This window comes from Contarinia nasturtii, unplaced genomic scaffold, assembly GCF_009176525.2.
Source record: "Contarinia nasturtii isolate CC-2019 unplaced genomic scaffold, AAFC_CNas_1.1 Cnas_scaffold_695, whole genome shotgun sequence".
NCBI classification, from domain to species: domain Eukaryota; kingdom Metazoa; phylum Arthropoda; class Insecta; order Diptera; family Cecidomyiidae; genus Contarinia; species Contarinia nasturtii.
Window position 1 is genome coordinate 2,260,942 of NW_022198046.1, and position 18,384 is coordinate 2,279,325.

An 18,384-nucleotide genomic window follows, 5' to 3' on the forward strand; every position below is an offset into this window, starting at 1 on the left:
TGTGTGTGTGTGTGTGTGTGTGTGTGTGTGTGTGTGTGTGTGTGTGTGAGTGGCGAATTCATTTGATAAAGTGAGTGAAAATGTTGCAAACGAGCTTTAAATTGATTTCGAATTTACAGAGCATAGTGAAAATACTGTCATATATAGCACTGATACTAAAATGTGTATGTGAAAATATAGTGCAAACATGATGTTTTTCATAACTGTTTCATGGCATGGACATTGATTTTGCTTGGCTCTCATTTTGTAAAATCGTTATTTGCATTAGGCAAAAATACGTCCTTACAAAATTGCTATGGCAACACATTCGCGAAATACCATTCACAAAGTAATGCGAATATGTGTGTTGGATGGGTTACAGCGGCAGAGAAAAAAATATATGCAATTATGTAGTCAGCGTCAGTGCAATTTTAATCCGTCTAGATTTCTTTTTTTTTTTTTGTTACCCGAGAATATTCCCACCATTTTCGACGACATACTATCTTGGGACGCTTACATGCTTCCATGTTTTGCTTGTTGGCCTTTTTTTTACTCTATCTTATTCGCTCTTTTGTCTCACTGTATTTCCTTCTCCATGGCTCTTTCTCTCGCTTGGTTGCAACGCCAGCGAATGAACATTGTCAAAGCTTATTTTTCTCTCGCGCTACGACAGAAATTAAGGAAAATATAGAAAAAAAGCAAGTGTCGTGTGTGTGATAAAAGTGGAGCATTTCGTTTTCATTCGGCACATGAATTGTCTCGCAATGCATTTTCATTACAAATTATTTTCTCAGTCTCAACCCTTTTCCATTGGAATCTTGTTTGTTCACATTATGGTTTGAAATTGGTGAGGGCCGCATTCATTCAATGAAGGCATTTTATATTTGGCCAAATTACATTTCCCTTTTTTCTCTCTTATTTCGTTCGCTTTCTTTTGTCATTCACCTCTCTCTTGCTTCCTCTCTTTCTAACTCATTTTTTTTCCTTTTTTACTGTCGATATGAATGACTATGATGGCGACGAATACGACGGCGACGACAAAAGCTCGAACAACAGATTGACGAAGCAGCAGAAGCGAAATGCAAAATTGAAAGTGTCACACTTCCTGACACATGCAGAGACAACAAATTAGACGTGATTACGCCAAATGTTAATTATTTAAATCCATACACAAAGCGCAAACATCGGTCGGGTGCGGAGGTAGGGGCAGAGACAAGAGTGTGAGGGGGGTCGTCAAGAATGGAAAAGGACCACATGTCGTTTGAACTTCGACTGCTCCTTTATGTCGAAACGAGCGTGCAAAAATCGTGACGGAAACAAAAGTACTTCACACAAATGCTATAAACGTTAAACACATTCAGGCAATTCACACATTCATTTCATTCCATTTTTCGGGGGTAAACAATACAGTGTAAAAATGTGAATGGGGAACATTTTCGTTTGTGAAATGAAGAGTCGTTCAACTGAATTGTGTGAATTAAGCGAAGCAAAAGCATTTTGTTGTTGTCAATTCGTTAACGGTTTTTTTTTCGAACTCTCAAAGTGGAAAAAGGTTCAGAAGCAATAATAATTACATCGGGTGTTTTTTTTTAAAAAACAAACGACAATCAAGTTAATGCCAATGAATTACTCGGATTTTATTGGATGATCATAGTGTCGCAACGATTTTCTAATAAAACTTAACCGAAGTAAACATTATACACAAAAGCAGTTAGTGCATTTTATGTTCACAGAAAAATAATTAAAAATATTTATATTTATATCGTATGATCTCTCGGCGGTCTTTAATCCTAATTATATCCACTATGTTTAATTTTTCTTTCTTATTTCGCACCGCATGCATTATAGCTTACGATTTAGCTAAAAATGTAACACAGATAAAATGGTGATGTTCGTATTTTTATTGTGATGGCAGAAGATATTATTTTCAATAATGCACGTTTCTAATGTTTTGTGTGAGTCGAATGTGTGCGTTACTGTGTAGTGATAATGGTTTTGTGTAAAATGTGAAAGAGATCACGTCGAATGTTTGGAACAATCATGTGCACAATAGACGCTCGCAAATGTGAACACTTCAGAAATTCGAATTTCAATCGAAACTCATTTTAGGACGATTTTTCTAATGAAACAACTGATTTTGATGACACATCGAAATAAAAACTAATCTACTTTTCGGTGCACTTCTTCCTCTCTCCTTTGTCTACTCGCCATTCGCCCTGCAATGGATATTGTTTGCAAAACATAATCGAATAGAACCATATCAACATTTTTAGCAAAAATTCTTTTCAAGAAAAAAAACATAGTGTTGTGTTAGACACGGCAAGTGCAGAAATCGAAACTTTGAATCATCAAGAGTCCACTATATTTTTCTCAAATTTATATGTATTGTGTTTGCGACAAAACAGAAAACTTAAGCTCCCTTAACTCGATTGTTTATTGTGTTTTACACGTTTCGAATAAATATCTAAATAAGCGTTTCAACGTATGCATTTGTTTTTCATTGTTATTTTTTTTGTCAGTTCGGTGTAGCTGGCTTTCTATTTATCTCGTGCGCAACAAAGCACAAGTATAATATAACATGGGACCAAAGGAAATTCGGCACAAGCAGCAAAGTGGCGTAATTCGATCCAAAAGTCAATGTTGTAATGATACGCGTGCATATGGTTTCTATGCGAAAGAAAAGAAGTTCGCTTGCACCACGAAAATGGTATTTATGAGGTCGAAATTAGATCCATATTATTAAGTTATTGAAGCAACGCCTAAGCACATCTTCTCAGCATTATTTTCTGTCTGATAAAACTCTGGTGTGCATATGATGTTGGAAGCGTTCAAATGGCGGCTTAAATTTGGCAAAATTCTTTTTTTCTTTTCTTCATTTCCAGCACCAAAGATGCTTGGTTGCTGGCTGCTGGCAGGCACATGTAATCGTCGCATAATGTAACAATTTGCTCATTTTCACAATGAAAAGTTTTGTGTTTATGTGTCATGTCGTGATTTTGGGTCGAACCGGCTGTTGCTTGTTTCATGCACACACACACACAAACTCTTTCTCTTTCTGTGCACTGAACAAATAAAACGATACGACGCGACGTGTACAACACAAAAGCCAACTCGGATTTATTATCTCACTAAAGGCACTTAAGGCATTATACTTTTTCAGGGTGACACGATAATGAAATGTTTTCGCTAAATATGTGTTTATGTTTTATCTGTTCGCTGATGCTGTTGCCGTTTTATGGCAACACCGGCCCATATCTCCTTTTGTCACATGAATGAATTTCGTTTGCACTCTCCCACACACACACACATACACATACTCTACAGTATTCATGTGATAATTTATTTGCACCACAGAAATCGAACAATTACAGTCACAAAATTGAAATCTATGGAAATGCCGTTTATTTATCGTTGTACTGTTGGGATTCATCAAAACGAAATATATTGGTTACCACTTTTTTCTTGCCATCCACGATTTCAGCGCCGTATCCTCGAAATTTTCTACTGTTTTAAATGTGCTGCGTCAATGGAGTGAATGCATTTCATTATCGCTAGAAATTCTTCACGGACATAAAGGAATTCCGGTCCTGTGTTAGACATGAAATTAAAATTATTTTTGCCAGATTATTTTCCGTGTCGTTCCAAACGGAATTTTCTGCTCTCTTCTGTACACTTTTGGCTGTTGTTGTTGTCGTTCATTTGCCATTCTTTTCAAACCACCCCAAAAACAGAGGCAACGACACAAGCGGCGTTGCGTGTGACCATTTAGAGTTCATATTTTTAGTGTGAGCGTAATTTTTTTTTATTGAATCTCCGTACATTTAATCTGCTTTGTGCATGTGCTAATAGAAAATAATGTGTCGAGAATACACCGCATGTGTAAAACAAATAAACTCCAGTTGGTTTGGCCACTGCTACTATTGTTGTTGCTGCTGTCCTTGTGTGCGCACTATGCACAATTACAACTCACAAATACAAATCCAAACAAAAACTAATATGCTCACTTTGCACAGATCATCACAACACTACAACAGAAAATGGTTTGAAAATTCTCTACATTTCCGTAGCAATCAAACCATTCAACATTTTTAGTGAGCATTTTTTCCTATATATATGTGTGTGTGTGCATGTGCACGCTCACCGTTTCCGCGCAAAAAAAGCGCTCACACTACAACGGTGTCTGACTGTGCTTTATGCTCTGTGGTGCTATTGTTGTACACTTACGTATACACTATTATAATTTGTTTTCCATGCAGCAGTTACACATGAACCGAATAGCATTCTCACAAATAAATACTTTTTCATTTTGCTCGGTTTGTGTTTTCGGTTTGCCACCATTGTTTATTCTCATTTTTATTATACTTATTTCACGATTTTCCTTAACTCACTCACTCTCACTCATTCCACATATTTTTCTTCTTCTCCTTCAGTCCCATTTCTGTTTCTTGTATGATTATTTACAGTTAATTTTATTTCGTGCGCACTTTTGAAAATTATTCTTTATGGTGTGTGCATAGATCTCCATAATACAGTTACGATATGTTGTAGTGGAGCAATTGGTTTGGTGCTCATGTAACAGCCACATTAGGAGGAGTTGACGTCGGTGTTTGCAATGTTCTTTGTGCGCTATATCGTTTTCGAGGATCTTTTGAGTCCATGTAAAGATTTTTTTTTTCTGTTGCGCTATGGTATAAAATGTAGTCTCGGCAAAAGAATGTGTTTTTTCCGCTGTTTTTTTTTTTCGTTCAGGCATTGCAACACGTCTATCAGATTTCTTCGTTTCCTTTGCCCAGGCTTTTCATTGTTGGTTTTCGCTGTGTGCCAACAATACAAATTCGCACAATTTTTCTTCGCTATATTGCCAGATACACACACAAAAAGTTTGCCTCATTTTGCGCACATAATGGCATTTATCAAGATTTTATTTTTTTTTATTCTGGTTGCTTTTTTTCCAGTTGGTTATTTCCGGTAATGTTCGTCTTGCAGTTTACTTTTTTCTCTTTCTTTCTATTTCTCTCTCTTTCTCATGCCCTACATTGGTCGTTCGTGTGCAATTCACATTTTCACTTTGTTTTCGCATCACAGCATGTTTTTTTTCCCTCTCTCTTTCTTATTTGACCTACGCTCATAATGAAAACATTGTATGTTATTGCTTTATGGTTCAGCTTGCTTACGATCAGTCGGAAGTAAAAGCTTTGCTCTTGTGTGTGAAGAATGTGTGAATAGACACCACGCATCAAATCACATACACACATACGCAGCACATAAAGTGCTATCGCAGGAGGTGGTAATTTGTTGTGATACTTTTTTCTGCCATATGGTTTTTGTTTCTTTGTTGCTTTGTGAGCGTGTCAAAGATTCATTTCGCATAGATTTGTAGCAAGAAAAAAAAAAAAACGAATAAACGAAACAATAGCATCACATGAATTCCGGAAACTGATTTGAATTAATTTTGTGAGGCACGGCATTTTTTCCATTCTTTTTTTCCATACCCATCGAAATCACGATATGCTCATGTTTATTTATTACGAATGCTCACCTTTCAATCATTGGTTTTGATTGGATTCGAATGCTCAGTCAGTGGTCGAAATCATTAAATGCTTCTATAAAAAAAAGCACCCTCACAATACATACATATGGATAGTGGGAGTAAGGCAATGATTATTTGATTGAACTGCATGCTTTCGCCATTGAATGTGTGAAAATGGGAATACCGACGGAAACATTGTTCACTTCATTATAAATAGTTTTCCTGGCAGATCTTAATCTTTGTTAAAATTAATTGCTTCAGTTGTTGGACTAAATCTAAAAAAGATTCACCGGGAGTAATTTACTTAAAGTGTTTTCAAAATAAATTATGCTTTTTTTCGCTCATTCCTAGTCTCCATTTGAGTGGAGTTCTTTGAAAAAGCGGATTGTCCAATTTTGAGTGTAAGAAGTGAAATATATATATATGTAAGGGTTATTCAAACAATGTATTTTATACACCGGCTCATTAAAAGATAGTTTTCACATAAAAGGATGTGCGCGACTAGCTTTCATAAGTTTTTGTACACGTTGCATAAGAGCTCGAGCAAGCGCGAGAATGAGAGAATGACTAAACTTTTAAATGAGCTCTTGTACTTTAACCATCGCTTTTGGCCATCTACCGTATTACATCAATTTATGATGTTTAAATGCAACCATAAAACAAAAAGAAGAAGAAGAAAAATACGACGAAAGCACAACGTTATTTCCGCACATTTTATCACAATACTGGCATATTATGAAGATGTGCACTTCGTTAAATATTCCCTTCATTTCATAGTTAATCAAAATGATGCTCGTTTCACTTCAAAGACAAAAAATCAAACAGCTATCACGGGTGCGAAGTTGAAAGAGATTGAATGCGAAATCGCCATAAAAGGCAAATAAATAACATAATTCCCCCTATAAATCCCTCACTCTCTTTGCATTAACACATATTTTTTATTTTCGTTTTTTTCATTTGAAATGTCAGAAATGGACAGTCACAAGAAACAGCATATAAAAGACATCCGGATTAATGCACCGACGACAACACAAAAAAAAGAAACATGACATGAAATGCACCGAAAAATTTCAAAGGAATTAAACAAGAAATGATATGAATGCTGCAGTATTATTTATAGATGTCTTAACATTCGTCGTAAAAAATCCTGTTATCTTCGACTGACTCAAAAAATAAAATAAAATTCAAGGAAATATATAAAAAAAAGAATCGCGTGAAAATACGAGAAAATATCCATGAAATTCGTCGAATGCTTAATAAATGTTTGAATTGTGAATAAAGGCATTAAATATGCAAGCTAAATCGTTTGAAAAGTATAAATGAAGCTTCAAAGAAGTCAAAAAGTTTTGTTTCAAAAACTATGCCATTTGAATGAATTTGAGTAAAAAAGATTCTTGTATTCGAATCAACAGAAGTTTGCATTCTCTTAAGTTTTTAATTAAAACAATGATTGTTTACAGACATTATATTGAGAAAATTTCTCAGCCAATTAATTCAGCCCAGGAAGCTAACGTCAGCTGAATCAGCCGCCTGAAAATATCTCAATATGATGATTGTTTATCACGCACAATTCGCATGGAAGTGATTCAATGGTTATAAACTGATGGACAATTACTGATAGCTCGAGTGTTTTTCTTTTATTCTCGAAAATGATAAATATAAATCCAAGATAGAATTACAACGAAAGCGAAGATGTCAAAGCGCATTTATCGTCCACACCAAGAACACGTCATTACAATCGGTGAAAATATAAATAAAGATAAGTTAAACCGACATTTTTCGTTAAGTCCATGTAGCATTTTATCACTTTTGACCCAGTGTGATGATCTTCTTCTTCATACTTGTTTGATTTTTTTCTGCTTTTCCGCAATAGCGTGGCGTCGAGAAAATTAAACGCTTTACGTACGTGTTCCACCATATATTCGCATTAAACGGATATTTTTTTATATATTTTTAAAATTGTTTACCTCCTGACCTCAGATCGTGGAGTAGCAAATATATGTGTACAGCATTTGTTTTCGCGAATGTACAAGTGCTGGCAAAACTCTATCAACGTGACATTTAAATTAACATTAATGTCAGGTTTATCACCAATTCATACATCTTATTTAGACGATACGACAACCGTACGTCAGCATTTTACATGCTTTGAATTTCCAAAACAGAGTAAAATAAAACAACATACCGAGTGAGAGAGAGAGAGAGAGATGTAAAGAAGAAAATAAATGAAACGTTTCGCACGTAAAAGCATATCCATTTGGCAACGGCATCAAAAAAGCCGAAATTGGATGCAAGCCACATGAAAGTCGTTTTAAATTTACGAATTACGAACGACAGGCCTCTGTTGAACAAAAAAAAATAATGTATATTCATGTGGATTGTAAAACATATTTATGTTTGCATCGAGGGAATGCCGACGAAAAATAGTGTGGCTTGTTTTAATTTTTCACTAACGGCATTGCTGCCACCATCACCATTGCCGCCACTGACTGCAGATAGACGAAAGAAAAAACGAAAGTTACTTGCAACGGAAATTGTATGAATGATATTCGGTACATTTTTGTCGGTGTAGATCTGGTATGCATCGCTCGGAGATTCGCTTTTCAACAAAAATCGACCTAAAGTGAATCTAGAACGTTAAATCCATGTGCCGAGTCTAATGAACTAAAATCCATGCACTTATGCACTTTCACTATGCTCTCACACACACATACCAAATTCTAACATAATTTATTTGTAATTTATTTTCGAAATATAAACTATGATTCAAATATTCCAGAAATTATTCATGTGTCCCTCTTTCTCTAGGAAAATCACACCACCGCAACATATATTATATTAGTAAAACAAATGGAAGAGAAAGAGAGAGAACGATTCCCGGTAATGAGATTGCAAACCGAGGCATCTTTATTGTTTATGTAGTAAATGAAGATGGAACACTTTTTGAACACGAAATGAAGAAAAAACAACAAGAACAACGACACAAACACACCAACCATATTAACCAGCCAACAAAAAAGGTGTAGCTAGCGAAAATGAAATCGGTTAAGCAGCCGGTGCAGGATCCACGGAAGAAAATGCAAATAAATGACAAATAAATTACACATAAAGGATACACGTGGGCTGTGAGCGATTTTCAAGTAGAAGCTGAGATGAATGCGACAAAAATGGGAACGCATTAAACGAAAAATAAGTAGTTGTCACATTGAAAGTACTTTGGAAATGGTTTTTGGATAAACAAATGACCGAAGACAAAAGAGAGGAAGACGGCGAAACCCAAGATCGAAACTAAGACGGCTAGAGTGTGAGAGCAACAACAAAATTTCAGAGTTTCAAAGGACCAAGAAGAGGTAAGAGAAGATAATACACAAACCGATTGCTATTAAATGGTGTGCATTTGTGGCCATTTACCGAGGTGCGATCCATGAAAGTGCGGAAGCGTAAAGAGAGAAAAACGTACTTTACATAATTGCGTCAAAAACAATTTAGATTAAAATCAAATCTTTGCGTGGTGGTGGTTTTTTTTACTTCATTCCGTATAATTCTTCTTTTTATCATACTCAGTTTTCTTCGACGCATTTTACCTTCCTATAAATAATAATAAAGAAAATAAAAGCTACGCTGCTTATTTCTCTTTATGTGCGCGGTGCGTTTTTTTTTCGATGTTCCTTTCTGTTTTCTTGTCTTGTAGTTATTCAAAAACGAAGTGATTTGGAGTGTGTCATGTGCACAATTTTTTGTTGTTGTTCATCGTTTTGTATGAAACTTAAAACAAAACCACCATTGACAACGAATACGGCGATGGCAAGTAAATTTAACGAGAAGAAGAATGAAAAAGTGGTGGTGCGACGGTAGTTACAAAAGCAACAACAGCATGTCACTTTGATAAATTATATGCACAGTCACAAACACAAAACACCAGCAGATAAATTCATGCTCGGTAAAATATCACGAGGGAAACATAGAAGAGAAAGGCAAAAAAAAACAGTGTACATAAAACAACATCAACAACAATATCGAAGTAGCTGAGAAAAAGGGAAAGCGCTTAAGAAATGCGCTCGCTGAAACGCGAGAAAGGAAATCAGCTCAATGTGGATGAATGTTCAGCTATTGAATATTTAGCTATTTATAAGGATAAACGGGCGTTAAATTTTCGCTTTCCCATTTTTTCCCCTTTATGTATGTATAGATGTGAATATATGGAATCTGTGCGGAAAAAAAGTGCTCTCATTGCATGCGAAAAAAAAAGAGAAATGGTGCACACAACAAGGATTGGATGGCATCGGGTTCGTCGTTAATGTTAGTTCGCGTACATTTTGGCATTCTATATACGTCGCTTTCCATTTACAAATCAACTTCTTTTTACCTCTTCATCATCCCAACATTATTAAAGTGTGCGCCCTTCGAAATGGTTGCACATTGAAATTTGCTTGGCTTTTCACCGATTGAAAGCACTGAACGATGTTTTTCTTTTCTTTAACGATGGCAGATAGCAGAGAGTTAGAGTGAGAAACCACACCACATCACAAGAGAAAATTGAAGGAAAAACCTTAAGAGAGGTTAAGTGTGTTTCGGTTAAGTTAAACCAATTGAATGACGGTAGCGAATGATGAAAAAGAAAACGAAAAGGAAAAACCCGTGCACATAACTTGAGCCAAAAAGAACCATTGCATATTCTCAACTGGTTTCAATGCATTCAGTGCGTATAATGTGTACAGCGGAAAAAGAGTAAAAAAAGTACACGATGAAAAAACGCGACACGAAAAAAATACACATAAACATTAATTTCGCAGTAGATTTTCTCTAAAATGGTAAACATTTTATGCGCTTTCTTCATCTAGCATCTTCCTCCCTTCTTTCTATGTTACGTAGGATTTTTCTCTTTTTCTTCGTCAACAGGCGACACTTTTTGCAGAATGTGCATGTTTGTTGCGAGAGTTGACTTTGTCTCGCTCACTTTTTTCATCCCAATTGCATTAAATACTTTTCCAAACTAACTAACAAAAGCGCACTTTTCCCAGTTTTGTTCCCCTCCGTGGCAGCATTTCATGTATAACTGTCAGTGAACAAAAACATGGTTGCACTTTATTCCGTTTGGTGGTTTGTGTGTGTGTAATGCATTTTGCCAAGATTGTGTCAAATCATACATCGTAATCATAGCTTGTAAACAAAAGCGGATAAATTCCCGTACACAAAAAACAATGGCAAAAAGAATAATGTTGGTTTTGTAAAAGTCCAAAATTGGTAATACTGTCGATGGGCCAACTTGGCTCCGGTGTGTATGCAGTACGCGTCAGACTTTATACGAAACCGGTGGGAACCAAACAAGCATTTAATCGAATATTTTGTGTAATGGCAAATTGTCTACAGTCATTTTGTACTACAACTGCTTACCTTTGTTACTACCAACATAGATCAATAGCAAAGACATTATTCGCTTTTATTTGCTTTTCGTTTGTGTGTTGATTGCAAACATTGCGCTCGAATTGCTTGGACCGAGCAGGGAAAAAGAATCATATCAAGAGAGAGAGAGAGAGAGGTAGACCAAGAAAAAGTGAGCAAAGGATAAGGAAAAGGCCAAGCCACTTGAAAGGAGAGAGCAAAAAGCAAAAAGTGTTTGGCAACAAAGTGAACGAGAGAGAGAGAAAGAAAGAAGTGAAATTCTCTTTGGTATTGCAATGTTCACTTAAAATAGTTAAATTGTGTACGTGTTGCGCTACATTCTTCGTGAATTGAACGGTGCACGTGAACCAATCGAAGCAGTCAATTTTTGGTATAAAAAAAACGACGACCACGATTAGGAAAAATGTAGCATGTCCATTGCCTAGCTGGGTCTTTGGAAATTGTGATAACGATTTTCTATTTCATTCACTCTGTTTTAGTAGCGTTTTTCCGGTATGCACTCTTGGTATTTGTTTTTGCTTGAATCGTAATTTTCAACGATGATTGAGTCAAATGCTTAGCAGCCTTCCATGATTCCGTGAAAATGATACCTCTGTGGTTAACTTTACTGGTTCTTTTTCTATCTATTTTCGTTGCCAACGAGTCGCTGGTACAACTTTTTTCTATCCCTCTTCCCACTCACTACTATTCACAACATCACATTCATCTCACATGCTAAAGTTCATGACATCATTCCGATCGCATGAAATCAAATCACTTGGGTTCATTTTTCTCTCCCTTCATTTTTTTCTCACATTCTCTGTACCTTACGAACCTTGATTTCCTTACTCGCTTCGCCCATTTTCTTTCTTGATTGTTTTGAACGCTTCGTCTTTGATTTTGTTTCACCATTTCCTCAAAAAAAAAAATTCTTCTTCACACAAGCATATTTTCGACGTGAGGTTAGCTTATTACAGCTTTTCATTTTCAAAACGGTTACCTATAATACCCGTTCTTTTTTAAATGTTCATGTGTGTGGGCACGCGTTTCTATTACGGTTTTTTCCGCCAGAAAGTATTTAGATGATTTTATGCAATAACAATCTGCTCTTAGAAAAAAAAACACGCACATCGCTTGATGTGCAAAAAAAGACCTTTATGAAATAAACATTTTGCGCGTCGGCAACCGATATCGAACTTAAAAAACTCCACACACAATCACACACACACACTCACCAAATCACCCCAATGGCAAAATGTGAGAAAGAAAAAAACCCGCTCGCACACAAATACCGACTGAGCGATGAAAAAACAAAGTGATTCAATAGAAATCGAATGTTTGTTGTGCGAGTCACGTATGCACTTATTTGTTTCTCTGGCGCGCTCTCTTCGCTGGCGTATGGCATGTGTGTTTGGGGCGTTTAAGGTGTATGTGGTTTTCGATGCGATTATAAAGATAATGATTTTGGTTCGATTGGAATTTTGATGTTTGTTTTAGCTCATAGTACATTCCCTTCCATTCCACTTTCAATTGGCCAATCTTTTTTTTTTACAGCTACAGTTGCTGCTCGTGCTTCCGCCGAACACGTGATTGATACATTCTCTGTGCCACTGTCGTCGTCGTCGCAATTGCTGTTGCTACTGATAATTTAGCTCTTCATCATTTGTTTCTTTTTTGTTCGACTAGAGTGAAAAAAAAAATCGGATAAAATGTGTGCTAGCGATCGCAAATTCGGTGAATCGAAAATGAACTGGAAAATGGTACAACATTATTCGAGCGACGTACGTGCGCACTCTGCCATGGAAAATTGAATTATTTCTCAGTTATAATATGTTTAAATTTTTTGACATCTTTTCGTTTTAGTGAAAGCAGCAATTTTCTTGAGCTGAACATTCCATTATACACACACACACACACCTCGTCTAATGCCCGTCGGCAATTTTTGCTTGTGCCATGTTGTTGTGCGTGCTTGTTGATTCAGCCAACGATAGATAGAAGCCGATGGCTGCGAGTCTCTCATCTCATAGGGAGATGCGTCGGTAAAATTAAAATGTGAAAGAATGAAGAGAAGAAAACAAAATCTTGCGTCACATCCAACCACACACTTCTACCGTAAGCGACTAAATACATTTCAATTTGTATAAATAAAGTATCAATATCTTTGGGTTTGGTTTAGCCACTTTGTATGCCGTACATCGAATGTGGGGGAAGATCATAGACTCACATCGTGCGTAAATGTAAATTGACAGCATTGGGATTGGTGCATGCGACTGATGAAATTATCGTTTGGTGGCTGATACAATTATTATGTTCAGACAATTTGTTTCAATTTTATTTTTGCGTATGGCTCCTTCGTAACTGTCACAGTGATAGCATTTTTTGAATATTTTATTTGTTGCTTGTCTAGTTGATTGGCGCTCGTGCATTGCACGGTGAATACTAATTCAGTACTATCATGTCTGAGGATAAATGCAGAATGTTTATTAATGATTTCACATTTTGAATAAATTGGGAGAATCGGCCAGTGCGCCGTTATAATTGCTGATGTAATCAACATTTAAGTGATGTCAATTTTGTGGTTTGTTTTACATTTTTTTTTTTTGCTTTTGTTTTTGTTTTTAAATATTCCCGCTTTATCATCTATCCCTAGCGTCAAGATGTCGGAAAATAGATTGAAATATCTTATTATCGAAAATGATGCGGCCAAAGTGAGGCAATTTGTTTTTGTGTTAAAAATGTTTGCTTTTGTACTTCAAAAGCTACGGTGTGCATAAAATTTTCGGATCAACCGTTTGAAAAATGAGTTTCAATTACCTTGTATGTTTGCAAATTATCCACGACACAGGATAAAAGTGCTTCGCGTCCAACTGGGACCGTGATATTTTGAAGTGGCTCCCCAAATTTCGGCAAATCTGTGAAGAATAAAAAAAGAAGAAGAGGAAAAATAAATAAATCTTCATTATGGGTTTGACGCTTATTTGTATAGATCAACGCGAGGGTTTCGGTCAAAATGTCTAAAAAATATTTTCTCGTGCCAATCTCTTCTTCATTCTAAGTTGAAAAAAAAAATAGAATGAAATGCGATACTTCGGAAGAGAGTGTAAAAAGTATGGAAAATAAAATTATAAACAAGTTCAATTTATCGAGTTGGAAATCGTCATAACACGCTTACGCATTTGATCTAATGGTGAGTCCTATTAGATTTACCTCATAAAATAGCGTACGGTGAAAAAGTGTTTTGCAAAAAATGAACGTGCAAATGTGGCGATATACGTTTGAAATATTTGTGTGCGCGCTCATTCGCAAATAACTTAAGTTGCTTGAAAATTATTTTCAGTGGCGAAGAAATTTCAATAATTTATGCGAAACATATTTTATGAGTGAGTGGTGTGAATATAATGTATAAAAGGTCATGATACCAGCGATGTGCTTACTTCAATGGTGAGATCACATGTATAAAATGTAATTTAATGTTATGAAGTAATACTGTCTTTGGTTATGTAACAGCAGTCGAACCACCGTACAATACCACATGGTTATCACACACACACCGACACCCACAAACGTTTCGAACTTTGAGCAGAGTGCGCGCCAAAAATAAACCTTAAAGAATATACCCTAAACGAGAAAGTCGAAAAATGAATGAAATATTATAACTAACTACCAAGTTGAGACTATTATCAAGTTTTGCAAATGAATGGAAGCATCTCCAAGTTACAACAAGCGGTCGCACATTTACTCGGTTCTCTTTCATTCTATCGTTTTATTTTTCGTTTGATTCTTTCTATCTGGTTTCGATTTGGTTGGAAAACTTCAGGCATTGGCACACCGAAAATCTCGTCAGTGGATCGCCGTCTGTGCACAAACAAACATCATGAATGGCATTTTGAATGCAAATTGTGTAAACTCGTTAATATTAAAATATTCAAAACAGTTTACATCACCCCCGCACCTCATGCCGCCCCCAGTTGTACACAAAAGTGAAAAAACTAAAGAAGTGAATGCTATAACGAAAGATAGTGTGAGACAAAGAGACAGATTAAACGAGCATTAAAATGGAATTTATGTGTAATATTTCTTTGTGTAAGTGTGTATATGTGTGAATTTTTCATTTCTCCCTTGGAAATCATTTTTTGCTTTTGATCGCGCTCGTTTTTTCCCTATAATTTACGTTGGTCTCTTTGATGCACGTTCACTGTCCGTTCTCCGTGTGAATGGTGTTAGACGAAATCATTATTCGCTGGTTGAATTTCAGATTTACCGAACGGCGAAATGAGAGCGAGAGTGAAAAGAAAGTAAACTGTATGGAACGATGGAATGATTACGCAAATTCTTGGAAGTGTTAAAATCAAATATTGCCGGTCCGAAAATCCAACATGAATCTGCCACATAAGTTGACTGGATATTTGAACAGTGCACCCGTATTGATGGACTCATGAAAATTCGACACCGAAAACCAAACAAACGAAAGAATTGGACACCGTTAAACTTAATTCGGTTACCTTGATAATAGTCTTCTAATTGAGTGTATGTTTCAAATAAAAGTGTACATCACCAGCATCAGGTGAAGGCAAGACTTCTTTTGCTTTTTTAAAAAGTTTTGCCAGCTAATTATTTCATGACATCTGTTTTTGGGTCAAATAATTGACTGGAAATTTGCATGAGTGCGCTACTTATCTCATCGTGTCGTCTTTATATCATTGAATAAATTGCGGCTCTGGCAATGTATGTGAAAGAGAGTTTGTGGGTATTCTAGCTAGCAAATTTGCATTCTTTGTGGTGATAAGAGCGTATAGGGTTGAATGAATGCTGTACCACTTCTCGGATACGACATCACCACAACCGACTAACTACTATGCACACACACACACACACCTAATACTGCACGCAATGCCTTTGTCTGTGTTTATATATGTGGATTTTCGTATCCACATAATTTATCTATTTTAACTCAAGCATATTAAAATATTCACATTTTCGTGCATCAGCTTGAGAATCATATATACTCGCCTTCTCACTTTATCGCTCGCTTACTTTCCCTCTCTCTCTCCGTTCTCGTGGAAACTGAAAAAGTTTCTTCAACGAACGACAACACGGAGACGGCAACGAGCAAAAAGGGAATATATATCACATGGTGAAAGAGCGCGCACAGGACATGCATCACATGCACATAAATTATTCATTCGAATTTAATTTAATTTATCGGTAAATTGTGACAAAATATATTAATGCAAGTGAAGTGATTATGGTAGCTCCTTTTCAATTTTAGCTTAACATTTTATGAATATATTTTTGATACCGGTGTTGTGATGAACGAGTGATAAACTAAGTTTACCTAAGCATTAAAAGCTTTTACTAGAACGCAAACTTGCCACATTTTCGGTCTCTCTCTCTCTCTCTCTCTCTCTCTCTCTCTCTCTCTCTCTCTCTCGTACATACACAAAATGTCTCTATTTCATTCTTTCTCTCTGCCATTCTCTGAATTCAATTACGGTTTTAGTAGCAAGTAGAATCCGTACAATGAACAAAAACTTTTATTAAAAATTCCCAATGCGAAACGTAAAGTAGAAAAAATGGCAAAAAATCGTGAAGCAAAACAATATCCAAAGGGAAAGTAGGAAAAAAAGAACACAAAGAATAGTATAATCCGGATCCGATACTGAAAACGTGATGAAAGTAAAATGTTGGTATGTTCTTTGTGATTCCCATTCAAAAATCACATAATTTGATGTAATCGGCCATCTGTTATTAGATGGATCATGTTTTTTCGGTTCTAGTGAACTGCATTCGATTTAATTTGCCGTTTTTTTCTGCTGACAGACGATTCTAACATGCATTAGCAAAGAAGTGTTTTTCGTTATAATTGGCGTGCTTGTATTTCTTTATTCATTTTTCAAAATATAAATGTAGCATAGAATATATACACAACGTACTAATCAAAAGAAGTTCTCTTTCTCTTTTACCTAATCGGAATATAATGGTCGCCTCACGAATTTAATCAATGAAATATCGTTGACGGCGTCAAAGTTCATGTAATTGGATGTGTGGCACATATACAAATTGAAACGATCGAGTACACTGATTCATCAAAATACGTCAGTATCGTCATAACAATCAGTTACTTTTGTTTTCAATCTTGTTTTTGTCTTTCGTTGAATTGGGTCGTTCATATGAACGACTAACAATATCTCATCGAATGGATTTACGAAAATGTTGCCATTCACAGCACTTATTCAATCGGCCAATTTTATAGGCAAAGCAATTGAGCAATCTAATGCAAAAATGTACGTAGCATCCGAATGTCTTCATCTCTCAAAATCTTCATAAACTTTTTGTACCCATTCACAAGCCCAAACAATTTCATGCCTTCATGGGAGTCATAGTCATTGATGATGTAATTGGAGCATAACAAAGTGATGCCATTGACTTTTTGCCTTACATTTTGAACAAAAAAGGATTTTTTTGGTGCACAGGCTTCGAAGTAATACAAATTGTATGATTTTATAGCAAAAAAAACAAATGTACAAAATATCAAATGAACAAAAAACGTGGATGAACAAATGAACACCAAAAAAAAGTAATTCCACTAAAAAACGAAAATGAACTACCAGACGCCGAAAAAAAACGAATCGAAAATAAATCCGGTCTGGGAAAAAAATGCGTGTAAAATTTCTAATTTATAATTCAAACGAAACAGCGGCAAAACGAAACAAAAAAAAATATTATGCGGAACAATTCAAAGTGCCGGCTGCCTTACAATGAATCAGACATTTTTTCGGTGTTATATGCTCGATTTCACATGTTCTAGCTTCTCGCTTATGTGAATCGCAGCTAGTCAATGCGCTGGTAGTATCAATGTCAGCATTTATGTGTGCTCCATTGGAAAACGGAGAGAGAGTAAAAGGAAGAAAAGTGAACATCATTTATCGCTTGGCCGATTGCACTCATGTTGGAGTTTCGCATACCTTTTCAAGTATTGCAGAGAGGTCATGGCGCGAGTATGTTGTTTTTTCATTCTCTATTCATTGTTTGGGTTTTGCTTAGTCAAGCAAAAATTATTATTACAACATATGAATTGGTAGTCGTTCGATTCATTGTTCAGCTTAAGAGCTACCATCATTATTGTGACCTGGCCACTTTTTGTATTTTCCAGTTGAGTTAAATTGTCTTACAGCAAATGATATAAGGACCCTCGATCACAGTAAAAAAAAGACATACACAAACATATAAATAAATTCATGATATTATGTGCATTGTCATATATTCAATGAATGAAAATAGCGGTTTGATATAGGCGCGTGACCTTTTTGTTTTAGCCTCGTGAAAATATGATGAATCATTGCAGGAATTATACATAATAATACTACGAAATGAAAAAAATTATATCGCATTATTTATTTTTCTCTTTCTACCTCTTTATTTAATTGTTTGCATGCGTATTGTCTCTCCTTCATTGACCATTGGTTGTGTCGGAATTTATCCATTGACAGTTG

At 35.8% G+C, this 18,384-nt stretch overlaps 1 protein-coding gene across 2 annotated transcripts in view; it reads right to left on the bottom strand.

Moving 5' to 3' along the window:
- Positions 1–18,384, bottom strand: part of LOC116341134 (neurotrimin-like) — a 94,504-nt gene that overhangs the window by 26,101 nt on the left and 50,019 nt on the right. For both annotated transcript variants that reach the window (XM_031768029.1, XM_031768028.1), the window contains one exon: positions 13,706–13,803. In XM_031768029.1, coding sequence (XP_031623889.1) covers positions 13,706–13,803 — 98 coding nt within the window. The remainder of the gene's footprint in view (positions 1–13,705; positions 13,804–18,384) is intronic.